This window comes from Lepisma saccharinum, chromosome 2 (genome assembly GCF_977018435.1).
Source record: "Lepisma saccharinum chromosome 2, izLepSacc3.1, whole genome shotgun sequence".
Lineage (NCBI taxonomy): Eukaryota > Metazoa > Arthropoda > Insecta > Zygentoma > Lepismatidae > Lepisma > Lepisma saccharinum.
In genome coordinates this window covers 108,794,793-108,810,390 of record NC_139230.1, presented here as the reverse complement: position 1 = coordinate 108,810,390, position 15,598 = coordinate 108,794,793, and the positions used below count along the sequence as shown (strand labels likewise).

At 37.6% G+C, this 15,598-nt stretch overlaps 1 protein-coding gene across 1 annotated transcript in view; it reads left to right on the top strand.

The window, feature by feature from the left end:
* Window positions 1–15,598, top strand: part of LOC145983594 (KICSTOR complex protein SZT2-like) — a 605,385-nt gene that overhangs the window by 532,614 nt on the left and 57,173 nt on the right. The window contains exon 30 of the mRNA XM_083116658.1: window positions 827–1,012. Within this exon, the coding sequence (XP_082972784.1) occupies window positions 827–1,012 (186 nt within the window). The remainder of the gene's footprint in view (window positions 1–826; window positions 1,013–15,598) is intronic.

Here is a 15,598-nt window from a genome sequence, read left to right as displayed (position 1 = left end):
TCTCAAAAATCGTGTCCTGGTTAGAAACTGTAACAAACAAATGCTAGTGATTCCTGGACACTGTGTATAAAACATAAATAGCAACTGGCATAAATACTGATTATGCTCAAGAGTTTGTCAACTTTTACAGGAAAATATTGTAAACAATTTCATTAAAAATTGCTTCCAGTGTTTTTTTTTTCTGCTGCTGCCTTCTATTGGAACATTTTCCGTCACTGAACAAAGCAGTGCCATTCTTGCGGTGATCGAGTGCACACCTCCTGTCACATGGGAGTCAAACAATCAGTATTATTTGTAGGAGAAATAATGGAAAATAACTTCCCGAGTTCTTCAAATCACCATTCTTTTTACATTTACCTCATCATCCTGTTACCGTTTTCCTGAGCGTACAGCAGAACTTGCAATTTGAAAGCATCAGTATAACTCGCATTCTTTATGACCTACATCTAAGAAAGACTTTTCTTGAACCTGAATTGTGTTGTAGTTACATCCAAAATGTAATTTTTTTTTCCACTTTTTCCCATCAAAGCCAGGGTGTGGTCAAATTATACATGCATACATACATATGTTATAGAGTACTCTTTTTCTTTTTGTGTGTACCTAATTTTACCATTTTAGTTGTTTACGTTTTGTACCTTCTGTCCTTCATGATATTTATAATTGAGATTTCACTGTGTTTTGCAGATTATTCTGACATGATATGCATAAACTGATTTAATTTTCATTAAAAAGAAAAAAGAAAACAACACAAAACACATTATATTTTCTTGTCAGTAAATTACATGTTGAACAGTGTAATCATATATGATGTATGTGCACATTACAGATACAGTGGCTTCTTGATGATGAGATTGCAGCATTCCTACTTGATGTAGTTCCATTGCAGGAAAGTACCCTAGACATGATAGCAAATCATGTGAAAAAATCGAGTGGGCAAATGAATTGCATACTTGATAAAGTTCCTCTTCAGTTTGTTTTTGGTCCTGATCAGAGCTTGGATCGATTTTTACAGGTAATGTTTTTACAGGTATAATTGATTTCTATTATGTTTCATTTTGCACCCTGCTGGAAATAATTGAATATGAAACTTGAGGATTATCTGCATTGTACAGCTGTAGGCAGTTACATTTCAACACTTCCTGCCAGCCCCCATGGCGGAGTGGTTACCATAACGTGCTATGATGCCAGAGATACCAGGTGCAAATTGCGGCCTGGGCATGGATGTTTGTGAGTGTCCATTCATCAATTTCATCATATCATCACTCATCCCCATCTTTGCAAATTAGCCAAAAGTGGCACAAAAATTAAAGTAAAATAAAGCAAATCAATGTACAATTCAACACTTCCTTCCCTCTTTTCATAATGTATACTTAATAAGGTTGAAAAACATGTTTCAAAATACTCTACTTCAGTTATTGACATTCTTCATATCTGAGTAGTTAGCAAGGGAAAGGTGAGGACTAATTGTGTTTAGCAATATTTACTGTGCACGTGAACCAACAGATTGATAGCATTTTCTCTATGTACACTGTGATTCAGGGTTGCTCAAATACATTTCCTTAAATGAATGACGATCATTATATTCGTGTCCATACTCATGAACTTGTGTTTCACCAGGGACAGTTCCAGGGGGGTGCGAAGTTGTAATGCGAAGGTTCAAAAAGTGTGATACTAAGGGCAAGGATGATTTTATTTTGTATTTTACTACTTTACTACTGGTCAACGGCTCCAATGGCGGAAGAAAATGGGTGGTCATCTCAAGGGCAGAGGAGGCGGATGAACCAACACCTCTTAAAAAAATTGTGCTTCATCTGGCTTCTGCTGATAGTACCATGTAAGGGCTCCTTTGCCAGGGTTACAGTGAAGTCCTCAATGACAGATGTGGCAGAGAAGGAGTCCTTCGGTATGGCAGAGATGGCAGAAGAGGCAACCCTCCCTCTTGGTGTTTAAAATAAAGAGGGAACCCACTGCCTTGTGGTGAGGAGGGATCCTCAAAGGCTAAGGGACCAGGGTGGCGACAGACCTGGAAAACCTGGAAAACCGGGAAAAGTCAGGGAATTTGAGGTGTCAAAAAAAGTCAGGGAAATGTCAGGGAATTTCGTCTTCATTGACTTTTTAAATTTTTTTATTTAAAGATATCGTTATGGAACTCTGCACGGGAACAGAAAATTGTTATAACTCTGGCACTATGGGAGCAATCTACTTCAGATAAGTTTTGTTTTGCAGCTAAAACATAAGCGCATGCAACCGTGTACAATTCAGAACGCCGGACCGAGGAAGGGGGTTGGGGGGGGGGGGCTCGACCCCCGAATTTCAATAGAGAAAACAAAAATCTGAAGTTTGCCCCCTCTTCTCCCACTATTTTGGGGAGAAGGCGCAAACTTTAGAATTAGTTTCAAAGATTGGACATTTCTCAAGAGATTGAATCATGTTTCATGTTCTTGGGTGCCATACAAGTAGAATAATAAGTCAAAATGTGATTATTATTTTTTTTTACGAAAAATATGTAATTTGCATTTTTTAAGGTAAATTGTTATAACTCGGGCACTATGGGAGCAATCTACTTCGGTAAAAGTTTTGTTTTGCAGCTAAAACATCAGAGCATGCAACCGTGTACAATTCAGAACGCCGGACCGAGGAAGGGGGTTTGGGGGGCGCGACCCCCGAATTTCAATAAAGAAAACAAAAATCTGAAGTTTGCCCCCTCTTCTCCTACTATTTTGGGAAGAAGGCGCGAACTTTAGTTTTCTTTTCAAGGAATGGACATTTCTCAAGGGAATGAAACATGTTTCATGTTCTTGGGTGCCATACAAGTAGAATAATAAGCCAAAATGTAACATTTTTTTTACGAAAAATATGTAACTTGCATGTTTGGAGGAAAATTGTTATAACTCGGACACTATAGGAGCAATCTACTTCAGATAAGTTTTGTTTTTAAGATAAAATACAAGAGCATGCAACAGTGTACAATTCAGATCGCCGAACCGAGGAAGGGGGGCTGGGGGCACGACCCCCGAATTTCAAAGAAAAAAACAAAAAAATGGAGTTAGCCCCTACTTTCCCTGCTATTTTGGGTAGAGGGCGCGAACTTTATTATTCTTTTCAAAGAATGGACATTTCTCAAGAGAACATAACATGTTTCGTGTTCTTGGGTGCCATAGAAGTTGAATAATAAGCCAAAATGTGATTTTTTTTACGAAAAATATGTAATTTGCATTTTTGGAAGTAAATTGTTATAACTCGGGCACTATGGGAGCAATCTACTTTAGATAAGTTTTGTTTTTCAGATAGAACATCACAGCATACAACCGTGTACAATGCACAACACCTGACCGAGGAAGGGGGGTTTGGGGGAGCCCGACCCCGAATTTCAATGGAAAAAAACATAAAAATCTGAAGTTTGCCCCCTCTTCTCCCACTATTTTGGGGATGAGGCGCAAACCTTAGTATTCTCTTCAAAGAATGGACGTTTCCAAAGAGAATGAAACATGTTTCATCTTCTTGGGTGCCATAAGCCAAAATGTGAAACACTGTTTTTTACAAAAAATAGGTAATTTGCATATTGCTCAGAAAATTGTTATAACTCGGGCACTATGGGAGCAATCTACTTCGGTAAAAGTTTTGTTTTGCAGCTAAAACATCAGAGCATGCAACCGTGTACAATTCAGAATGCCGAACTGAGGAAGGGGGGTTGTGGGGCGCGACCCCCGAATTTTAATGGAAAACTATAAAAATCTGGAGTTTGCCCCCTCTTCTCCCGCTACTTGGGACTAAGGCGCGAAGTTTAGTATTCTTTTTAAAGAATTGACATTTATCAAGAGAATGAAACATGTTTCAGGTTCTTGGGTGCTATACAAGTTGAATAATAAGCCAAAATGTGATATTTTTTTTTTTACGAAAAATACGTAATTTGCATTTTTGGAGGAGAATTGTTATAACTCGGGCACTACGGGAGCAATCTACTTCGGATAAGTTTTGTTTTACAGATAAAACATCAGAGCATGCAACTGTGTACAATTCAGACTGTCGAACGGAGGAATGGGGTTTGAGGGCGCGACCACCGAATTTCAATGGAAAAAACATAAATATCTGAAGTTTGCCCCCTCTTCTCCCGCTATTTTAGGGAGAAGGCGCAAATCTTAGTATTCTCTTCAAAGAATGGACGTTTCCAAAGAGATTGAAACATATTTCATGTTCCTGGGTGCCATACAAATTGAATAATGAGCCAAAATGTGAAACTCTGTTCGGAAATGTGGAATGGATATGTTGCGGAGGGGGGGGGGGAGAAGGGGGAGGTTGGTCATCAATATGAATTTCCCAGGCTTGCTCCAGACCTGTGTCAGAGTTTCCACCCAAACATAAGAGTATGAACGTCCAAAAAGCACATTCATTTCGTAATCAGCACAATTATACCATCTGGTATGTATCATCAGGCCAGTACGACGTTACCCTGATGATACCATATGGTATTATTGGGGTAGTAAAGGTTAAGCCTCTAAATATTACGTGGAAAATGCATTGAATTATATTTTTTTCTTGTCCATATTTGAGTAGTAAGGGGACTTGTCACGTAGTAAGGCATTTTGTTGGACAAACTAAAGGAACATGGAAACAAATAGGTTCCATTGATACATACGATTTTTGTTGAATATCGCCACCTGACAAGGTATCTCACTACAACATGCGACAGAAATTGCATGGACTGCAACATCCAACAAAAATCGAATGCATAAACAAGAAGAGCTTTATACTGCAAATATGCGGCTGGAATTTTATTACTCTTCTGGCTCACTTCACCTTATTTAATGTAGCAGTGCTTATGAAGGTCTTCTTTCATCATCCTGATGTATTACTGGTTTCGCACAAGTTAACATACGTTTACAATGACATGCACTATTCTTAGATATCAAGAAGAATTCAACCAAACGGGATATATATTTTGAATACTATCACGAAAAAGTTAAACATAAATCTGCAATGGTGAACGTTATAAAAATTGGCAAGAGCATGCTCCCAACCTCAAATTTACTGTAACACTAGTATTGCATTGAAATTAATGCCACTCTCTGTCCTGTCTGTTTAAACTCGTGAGAGATGGTCATTAATCTCTCACAGGGTAACGTTAATGTCCAATATTATGAAACAAAATACTAATAATAAATACGTAAATATTTTAATATCATATTTACTAGATTCATTCAATCATAAAAGCAAATCACTTTCTTCAAGGATTGAATTTTCTCTGCCAGCCCTGCTAAATTTTCACTTTCCATCTACTATTTATATGAGGGGTGGCCAGAAAGAAATTTCCAATTAGTAGGGACATTGATTTTTCGCAAACGCCAAAACCATGAAAAATGGTAATTGCTGCGAAGTTATGTTTAGGAATGTGCAGTGATGTTTGGACACATTTTTCGCCCATTTGAAATATCGAAATAATGCGAATTTGGCATAAAATGCGAATTGTTGGCATTTTTAACGATTTTTTTTGTCTTTTCTAGGCCATGTTTGTGTACATAGAACATGCAAGTTTTCCAACATTTTACTCAAGAGTAAATTGTAGAGTTATACGAACATGGAATAATTCCGACAGACACATTAAGTCATGTATTTCCCACGATCAAAACCATTTGCATCACAGAGCAAAGTGGCAGGGTTCTAACAGGAGATCGAGTGCATATCTACCGTCACACGGGAGCCACATCTTCGTATGTGTCACACAAGATATGTTTTGAATTACCAAGCTAAGTGCGCACCGTCGGCATTTGTCGAGCCAGTAATAATGGAGCTCAGTCGTTAGGGCGTCTGACTACTATGCGAGAGACCCGGGGTCGATCCCCTGCGGTGGAGAACCGGGATGTTTTCCACCTATTCAAACTGCTCCGGGGACCGCCCAGCATCATACGAAGCTGGTACCTTGAGGAAACTTTGAGGGATAAAGGTAGCCAGGAGCGTGGTGCTGATCACATCACCCCCACCTTCAGCCGTGATCAAGAAAGTGTGGGACCCTAACTCCACACCCCTATACACCTTCATGGAAAAGTGCAGGGGAGCACTTTACTTTTACTTCCTCAAAAATCTGTTCCAACATATCAAACTGTCACGAAAATACGTAGACCATGTGACCTACAATTTAAAATAATAGTTTAAAAGCACAATGAAGTATTAAGTTTCGGTATGTTTGGCAGATAAATGTTCTAAAACAAAAACGCGAATTTTGGGAAACGTAACACTAACAAGTCAAAAAAGATAATGCCAATTTTTGGTGCTATAATATATCGGTATCTGTCACGTGAGATTGATTGATTTTAATTTTTTGGTGCGTCGCCACTTATGGTCATTATGCACCCTTCAGTATATACGGAGAAAATTCCATTATCTAAAATCCTTACCTTAAAATAAAAAAAAGGAGTATGGAAAAAACTTTCAAGATATCAAACTCTCACGAAGAGGCGTAAGCCATGTGACTTACAATTTGAAACAGTAGTTTAAAAACACCATGAAGGTATAATTTCAGCTATTTGCCAGAAAATGCGCTAAAATGAAAATGTGAATTTTGGGAAAAATAACACTGTATAGTAAAAAATAAAAAATAAGAAAATACACCAATTTAAAAAAAATAACAAAATATTAAGGTCCCTACCAATTAGGCATAAATAAAACAATAATATCAGTAGTAATTTATTGCATTAGTAACAGTGAGTCCTAACTTAATTTTCGGCATAATCACCACCGTTGTTCTCGCATTTGTTGTAGCATGGCACTAAATTTTGTATGCCCATGGTATATGTGTCTGACAAACAAACAACTGGAACTATCTCTACCACAGTGTAGCTGTCAAATCCTTGCCCTGCCTGAAACCTATTCAGTTAAACCAGGAGATGAAAGCCAGTACATTAAAGGGCAGGGCTGTACAGGGAGTGGTCCAAGATCTCTCACATGAAGTGATGCAAAGGGCCTGTGTTGTGCTGTATGGGGTTGTGCACATTCGATTGGCCTTCCGTGAATTGTCTGCACCATCGTCTGACCATACTATCATTCACGACATCCGGTCTGCACACCTCACACAGTTGCTGGTGGCTCTGTGCCAAATTCTGAGCGTGCAATGTAGGCTACATCGCAGTTTGTGGGATACTGTATGATAGCTGCAATCTTTAACCTAGAACTGTCCTAAAACGTCTGCATTACAACTGTACCAGATTACAGCTACATGCCACTTCTTCCTGCCTGCATGTTTGTGTGTCACTCTCCGACCACTATTGTTCCGTATAGGCACCATTGGAGTTTTTTTTCAGGAGGCCCCTCGTATATGAACTTTCAGAAGCTTTTATTATTAGAGTGTTCCTGTTTTAATGTGTGGTTAGCTAAATCAGGTACCTATACAATGCAATTCTATAAATTTCTTGCGTTAAATTTCTAATACCTACATACCCTTTTCGTCAGCATTAAAGGTATAACTGCATGTTGTTAATTTCACAGTACTTCACTTGGATATACTGTACTGAAGCAGAAATCCCATTGATAAAGTAAGGAAATATGACACTTTATTTTGTTTGATTCAATTGTTTCACTTATATGAAAGAGTTAAGTTCTTTGCTTTACAGAGAAGAGAGAAGTAGCTTTATGCATTGAAAAATGAGTCCGCACTCATGGTTCTTTCAAGCAGAGGGTTCCAAACTTGAGTGGAAATATCAACATATAATACCGAGAATGGATAAGGAGACTGATAAATTACAAATTGTATTTCTTAATCATTCACTCTTCATTCTTATCTCATTTAGTCGTAACTTTAAAAATAATCAAGTATTTTATTTTAAAGTTACTGTGTATGACAAAATTCCGTAATCAATCCTTCCCTAGCTTGTGAATTGTAATAATTTTCCAAATTCACTATTTTGCAGTTTGAATTTAAATCATAGAGAATAGAGGAATTAAGTCAATTTCATAGAAGATAATATTGGTGTTTAACAAATCCATGCATGGATCTGTATGAGTTTATTATTTCAATTTACAAAAACATCGATTTAGTTTAGTTTGTAATTGTCAGGGAAAAATGTAAATTTTGTCCTGGAAAACCTGGAAAAGTCAGGGAATTTCATTTTTCCTGAGGGAGTACATCCTGACAGAAAAACTAGCACGCCATGGGCTCAGAGGGGGGGCATTTCCAATGGCTTTGGACTCAGGGGACTGACAACCCACTAGTCTGAAAATATCTTCTAACAAGCAACAAAGAGAGGAAACAGGATTTTGAAAATTGGAACTTGGAATGTGCGTGGAGTGCATGGTAAAGAGATAGAACTTATGAGAGAAATAAATAAAGCATAACTACATATACTAGCAATAACCAAAACTAAAAAGAAGGGGAGAGGATGTGAACAGATGATGGAACCAGAATGTGGGAATAAATATATTTTATTCTACTCAGGAGTGGACATGAACCAACGAGATAAAGCAGGAGTAGGCATAATCATACCAGAAAGATATCGATATCATATAAAAGACTGCCAGTATATAAACGAGAAACTAATAAAACTAACTGTAGATACCAATAGTACAGACTATCGGACTCTTACCTATATTGCTGCATATGAACCAAACGAGGATGAGACAGTGGAAAAGAAGGATGCTTTTTACGAAGAACTAGATGACAGTGAAGGAAAAATATATGTGCTAGGAGACTTACATGGAAGAGTTGGTAAAGAAGTAAAGAGTATTGAAGAAGTGATGGGTAAATATGACGAGGCACATCAAAATGACAATGGAAAAGGATAATTGATCTGTTTGTCAGCAATGAGTTAATAATAGTCAACACCAAATTTCAACATAAAGACATTCATAAGTACACAAGAGAGGAACCCAGTCGCATGGAGAAGTCCATCATTGATTTCATCTTATTGCAGATAGCAGAATTTAGGAACATACTCGATGCTAAAGTGTATAGACGTTTTTAAATAGGAAGTGACCATCATCTATTAGTAATGAAAACAGCTATGACATCAACATTTAGGAAAGAATCAAACACAAAGAACATAAGGGCAAAAATAATGAACCACAAACTCAAGGATAAAAATACAAGGCAAGTGTACCAAGAACAAATCCAACAGAAAATACAGGAAATATAGCACTTCAAATACTCTAGAGGATATGTGGCAAAATTTTAAACGAATTATTCTTGAAGCAGCAACAAAAAAGCATGTGGATAGATGAAAGTATGAAGACAGCAAAAGAGAACACCATGGGGGACAGACGAAATCAAGGAACAGGTCAAAAGGAAACAAGAACTCTGGAAGAAATACTGGAATAAGAGATCAGTTAACGCATACGAAGAATACAAGAAGCAAAGAACTACTGTTAAAGAAATGGTAAAAAATCTTTGGAAAATTTTGGCAAGAAATTAGAGACAAATTTTAATAATAACCAGAAACTGTTTTACAGAACACTAAAGGCTATAAGGAAAGATAAAGAATGCCCATTGAAATTTATAAAGAGTAAGAATGACATCCTATTAACCAATGGAGAAAATATAATGAGAAGATTGAAAGAACATTTTGAGGAACTGTTGACCATAGAGGAAGATCAAAATGGAGAAAGGGAAAGCGAACAGTGGGAGCAAGACAAGAACCTGAGAAACAATGGAAACAGAAACGAGGAAGATGATGAAAGTGTGATTACCATGGGCGAACTGGATTAGGCTATCAAAAAGATGAAGCTAGAAAAGTCAGCAGGCCATGATGAGATGACACCAGAGATGTTGAGATACTTGGGAATGGATGGTAAACAAATGCTGCTCCAAGAATTCAACCTGGTATGGAAGGAGAGTATAATACCTGAGGATTGGCAAGTCAGTATCATAATACCAATATATAAAAGAGGAGACAATAGAAAATGTGAAAACCACAGAGGGATTTCCTTACTTAGTGTCCCAGGAAAAATTTATGCTCGAATACTGGAATCACATTTAGGAACTATAATTGAACTCCATTTAGACTAGGCTCAACATGGATTCCATCCTGGGAGAAGCACACAGGATCTCATTTTCAGCATATGTCAAATTAACGCGAAAGCTATAGAATTTTGAAAAGCAGTATACATGGCCTTCATAGATCTAGAAAAAAGCCTTTGACACCATACCTAGGGCAAAGATTGGGCAATTATAAATCAATGAAGAGTAGAGGAAGATCTTCTACAAGGCATAAAGAGTCTGTATAAAAAATGCCATAACTGTGTTAGAACTGGAAATGCTAAATCAGAAGAGTTTGAAACAACAAGAAGTTTGAGACAAGGATGTATACTCAGTCCCTTCCTTTTCATCATACTGATGGATGAAGTCATAATAGAATGTAACAAAAAAGTCAAAAAGTTACAGCTAGGATATAAAAACATGAGGCCAGTACAACTGTCACATTTTGCATATGCAGACGATATCCTAATTTTAGGAAGCTCTGAGAGAAATCTACAATATAACATGAACATTTTGAATAAAGAACTCCTAAAATATAGGATGAGAATAAATAATAATAAAACAAATACCATGATAATAAACAAGAGAAGAGATAGACCATAAAATATACCTTGAAAATCAAGAATTAGAACAGGTTAATAGCTTCAAATATATGGAAGCAACGCTACAGCAAGATGGTAAAATAGACAACAAAGTTAACAGCAGAATATGAGGGGTGTCCCAAAAGTAAGTTTACAAGGCATATATCTTCTGTGACTTTTTTGTTTCGGGTGGTAACCTCATATCGATTGGCAACATTCCGCACTACTATTTGCTGACAAGGGGTGTAAGGGGTAGCTTCCATGTAGGCACCCAAAAATGTCAACCTCACTTCCACGCAGTACACCCTGGACAGCATTTTGCATACGATGGAGGATCTGGCGACTGGCACTGTGGCCAGTATAATTTTGTGTGCCTTGTCCTGTTTTTGTCCTTATGTGTGCTGAGTGCCCGTTTACAGCCTCAGCTTTTAACGGAAGTCAGAATATTTTAGTATTTTATTTATGCAACGCTAGAGTTTTTATTTGTAATGATAAGGGGCTGGACCCCGTAGAATGTGACAGGTGCAAAATAGCCTAAGTGCTGATGCACCCAAAATTTTAAAATCAAAATCAAATCATTTGCTGACAAGTGCCAGGTAATGATGGAGGGTCGACTATAACAATGGTCCAAGCAGGAAGTGCATGCTGTAATCAGATTTCTTGGAGAAGGGAGCAACGATTAATGCAACTGTATACGGTGCAACATTAAAAGGTTTACGAGCTTCCATTCGACGTAAACATCCTGGACTCCTGTCACAAGTTGTGCTACTTCTGCACAATAATGCTTGGTCTCCCACGATTACGCAAATGCCTTAATCATTATGGTGACTATGTTGAAAAATAAAGAGTTGCATGTACCACACCATGTACTTTGGTTCATCGTCCAAATAAAATATGATTATTGACAAATAGGCCTTGTAAATTTACTTTTGGGATGCCCCTCGTACAAGTAGCAGGATGCTTATTTAATGCCTCAATAAAAAAAGAAATAGAGTGAACAAAACTAGCAGTGTATAAAACCATATACATACCCACGATTCTGCACAGCTACGAGTCCTGGACATTGACATCAATACACCAAAGGAAACTGAAGAAAATGGAAATGAGTTTCTTGTGTAAGATAGAAGGAAAGACAAGAAGAGATGGAGTGAGAAATGAAACCACATGAAATTGTTTGAGAGTTTCTCCCTTACTAGAGAAAGTAGAACAGAGCCAACTAAGATGGTTTGGTCATGTGAAGAGAATGGCTGGAATGCACATAGCCAAAGCTTTCTACGAGGTGATAATGTAGGGGACAAGACCAAGAGGAAGACCTAGAAAAGTGTGGGAAGAGGATGCAAAGAGAGCTGTGGAAGTAAGGGGCAGTGACTGGAAAGAAGTGCAAGATCTAGTGCAAGAAAGGGACAGATGACAATTCTTCTGGAAAACCTCTACATCGCAAGGTAGAAGAGGACGGATTAAGTAAATTTTACTACTTCAACTTCCAAAGAGAACGAATATGTCAATCAAAATTTCATCGAAAGATACCAGGAATATATGAATGCCATTGGCCACCACTTTGAACAACTCGTAACTAGAGGCACATATTTTTAATAAATAAAAAAAGTAAATTTTCAAAATAAGAGTAATTTTTTGGGTTCAAAAGCGTTAAATAAAATAAAATGTTGGTGTTATAGCAGTGAAAGGTTGGATGGAAAGCAGTATACAAAATGAGATTTTGGTTTTAAAATTGTGAACATGATCCTAAATTTGATTTAAAAACTGCACTTATTACACAAAATAAACATATTCCTTTTAATATCACATTTATGTATTTACCAGAGTATTACGTTTATTCCTGTATAAAGGGGTTCAATTTTGCTTCTCAAATATTTACAGCAGAAATAATCAATTTTCTGTGAATTGCATAACTCACAGGATAATTCACACTTCAGAAAGTGTAACGTCAGTAAATAAACTCTAGATTTCATGATTTAGGACTCTATTTTGCATTTTGCAGTTCATTTCGCATAATTTCGTGACCAAACAGGGTAGGAAAATGCACCTCACATGTTTCAGAAACTTGAAAAATTAACATTAGAATGTGTTATTTCACATTTTGTGTTTTCGTCAAAAATGAAATATGCATATCTCTACTTAGAACACAGGTCAGTACTCGTTATGCAATATAAATATAATTAATTGTCTGCATGCTAAATATATGTGTGTAAAAATAAGTCGGAAGCTACGGATCAAAAATGTTGGCATCTGCACCATGCCTCGCCATCTGCAGTCATTTGCTATCTTGGCACAGAGCCAAACTGAACGTGCTGTATATAATTTCAGAAATAACATAATAAGGTTATTTAAAAGAATACCCTCTGAGAATCCTGAGAAATAATAGAAGCTTCATATTCATTTGAGAGCCTGTTAACACATTACACATCTATATTTCAGCTGCATTTCTGGCTTGATACACTACAGGCTAAACAAGGGGCAGGACATTTTAATATAGGAAATTAATTAAATTTTTGTAAATCATTTCTTTTTCTGTTGTGATGTCCCTTGGAGAGAGAAAATAATATATTGAGAGAAACTAAGGATAATAATTATGGTGAAGTACATGTTTAAATTTTTAAAGCAGCAGCCACGATGCCAGAATCCTAGCTTGAACCTTCAGTCAAGCTGTTACTATTCACCAACTTTTAAATTGTTTGTTACTTCTGTGTCAGAAATTCTTTTTGAATAAAATGCTTTAATATTCTCTCTTCTTCTTGATAACTGAGATGTGGTGTGGGATTCATTCTGTTTTGATTTCATACTTTATTGTTCATGAAGTGAAGGTTTTAGGGCTAGATGTTTCAACTGTTCAAAACTAATGTGTTCTACATAAAATTTTTATTATTTAACCTTTTGCCGCCCAAGCGTCTCAAACAAGATACCCAAATGTAACCCTCACTGTCCCAAGCGTCTCGATCGAGACGCTGTGTCAAGGTCGTAGTTTCTACGGTATAACTTTTCTATTTTTGGCTAGAATTTCGATTTTTTTTATATTGTTCCTAACACATGTATTTAACAGAAATGGTTTTTTGCATTTTTTTTTGTCTTCATGAAAATGGAGGGGAAAAGGCGGGAAAAGGTACTTCTCTTTTGCGGCTCTTTTCAACGTCAAATTTTTGCCGATAAAGGAAGAAGGGCTTTGTTGTTCTAAAGCAATGCATTTCACTCCCGTCTGTTAACTGCATTCGAGGGAAACTTGTTTATCAGTATCCGATGTCAAAATGAAAGTTTTCCGTGACGGTGCATGCAGGGGGTGCGGGGTGGGGGAGGGGGAAGACTGGTTGTTGAATCTGGGTTGTGAGAATGGAATTTCGAAGCACGCTGAAGGAAACCTTTTTTTTTTTTAGCACAAGTGTCCACAAGTTGCGACAGGGGTTACCCTGCATTGTCTAAAAATAGAATTTCAAGCAGTTGCAAGAATCGCCACTCATTTTTCACTGCGTTCTAGCTTTTCGTCCGTGAATGTTGTGCGTAGGTGTCGTTTTGTGCCCAAGTGCGAGGACATTTTTTGGGTGAAGTGACAATTTTTAAAATATTTTTTGGGGGTTTTCTCCCTTCCCCCTCCATATATACGCCAAATTTGCATAAATTTTGCATTTTGTGCATTTTGACCTTTTTTCGGGGGGGTGAGGGGAAACACCATTTTTTTAAGAAAAGTATTTTTGAGGGGATTTCCCCCCTTTCCCCCTCCATATGTACGCCGAATGTGCATAAATTATATATCGTCTGAATCTGTGATTCATTCTGCGTACAACGGTATATCTTTCATATCTCTAGGGCATTTAGTTTCTGAGCTATAGTCATTTCAAGGTACCGCTGAATTTTGAAGCTTGAATCAGTGGCATGCCCACCATTCCTTTTGGGGGTACAACTCAAGTTACATTGGTCATATGACAATGATGCAAATATTTTTCTGTTTCTTACATTCCAACGATAATTTCTATGTACATTTTTAACTTTTCATATCCTTTTTTTCGGGGGGCGAAACCCCATTTTTTAAGAGATAAAGTATTTTCAGGGGATTTCCCCCCTTTCCCCCTCCATATATACGCCGAATGTGCATAAATTATATATCGTCTGAATCTGTTATTCATTCTGCGTACAACGGTATATCGTTCATATCTCCAGGGCAAATAGTCTCTGAGCTAAAGTCATTTCAAGGTACCGCTGCATTTTGAAGCTTGAATCATTCCTTTCCTTTTGGGGGAACAACTCAAGTTACATTGGTTGTGACGTTTTTCCTACACTTTTGTATTTTCGCGTGAAAAAGTGTCACAATTCCTCATTTCTTTGTACGCCTTGCGTCTTGTATGTTGTTTGGTTGTTTATAATAGTCTCCGCTAGAGGTCTCCACCGACCTCTCGCTCCGTTCTCGCTTCTCGAGCAGAAGGCTACTCCAGTTCCGATTCTACAAGCTTCGCGATAACAACGACGTGACTTGGGTCACGGGTGAGAGAGAGAGCCTCACAGTGTGTTGCATGGTTAAGTGTGCAAGTTTGCCTCGCGGGCGAGTCTTAACCTCCTTTTCTGACTTCATTTCTAGCACGCACTTTACGATATATTCTCTCTCCGAGTTTGGACTATTCGCGCGAAGCAGAACTCATTTTCCCTGATTAACTTTATACGCGTAAATGGAAAGTTGCATTTGACGAAAGCGTGAACTTTATCGCCGTCCAGTTTGATTTGGGTATTTTTCCCATAACCCGAATCAGGATACAGATTTGTGACGGTGAATGAATCCATGGACGTTTCTAGACGTGACGCCAATGTTCTGATGATGGAACGTGAAGGAAGGCAGGACTTCTTTTGACCCATCGTCCTTAGCAGTGTTAAATTGGTGTCTGATACTTCAAGTGCATCTAAATGGAGGTATGTACAGTGTCGTCTTCTCTCCCCTCTATTTCTGCAAAATCCAAAGATCGTGAACTGTGATAGATTGGCATATCTTTAACTTAATTGAGCCAAACGTTTAAATGAGCATAAAAGGACTAAAAAAGTGGGAACCGACGAAAACGCT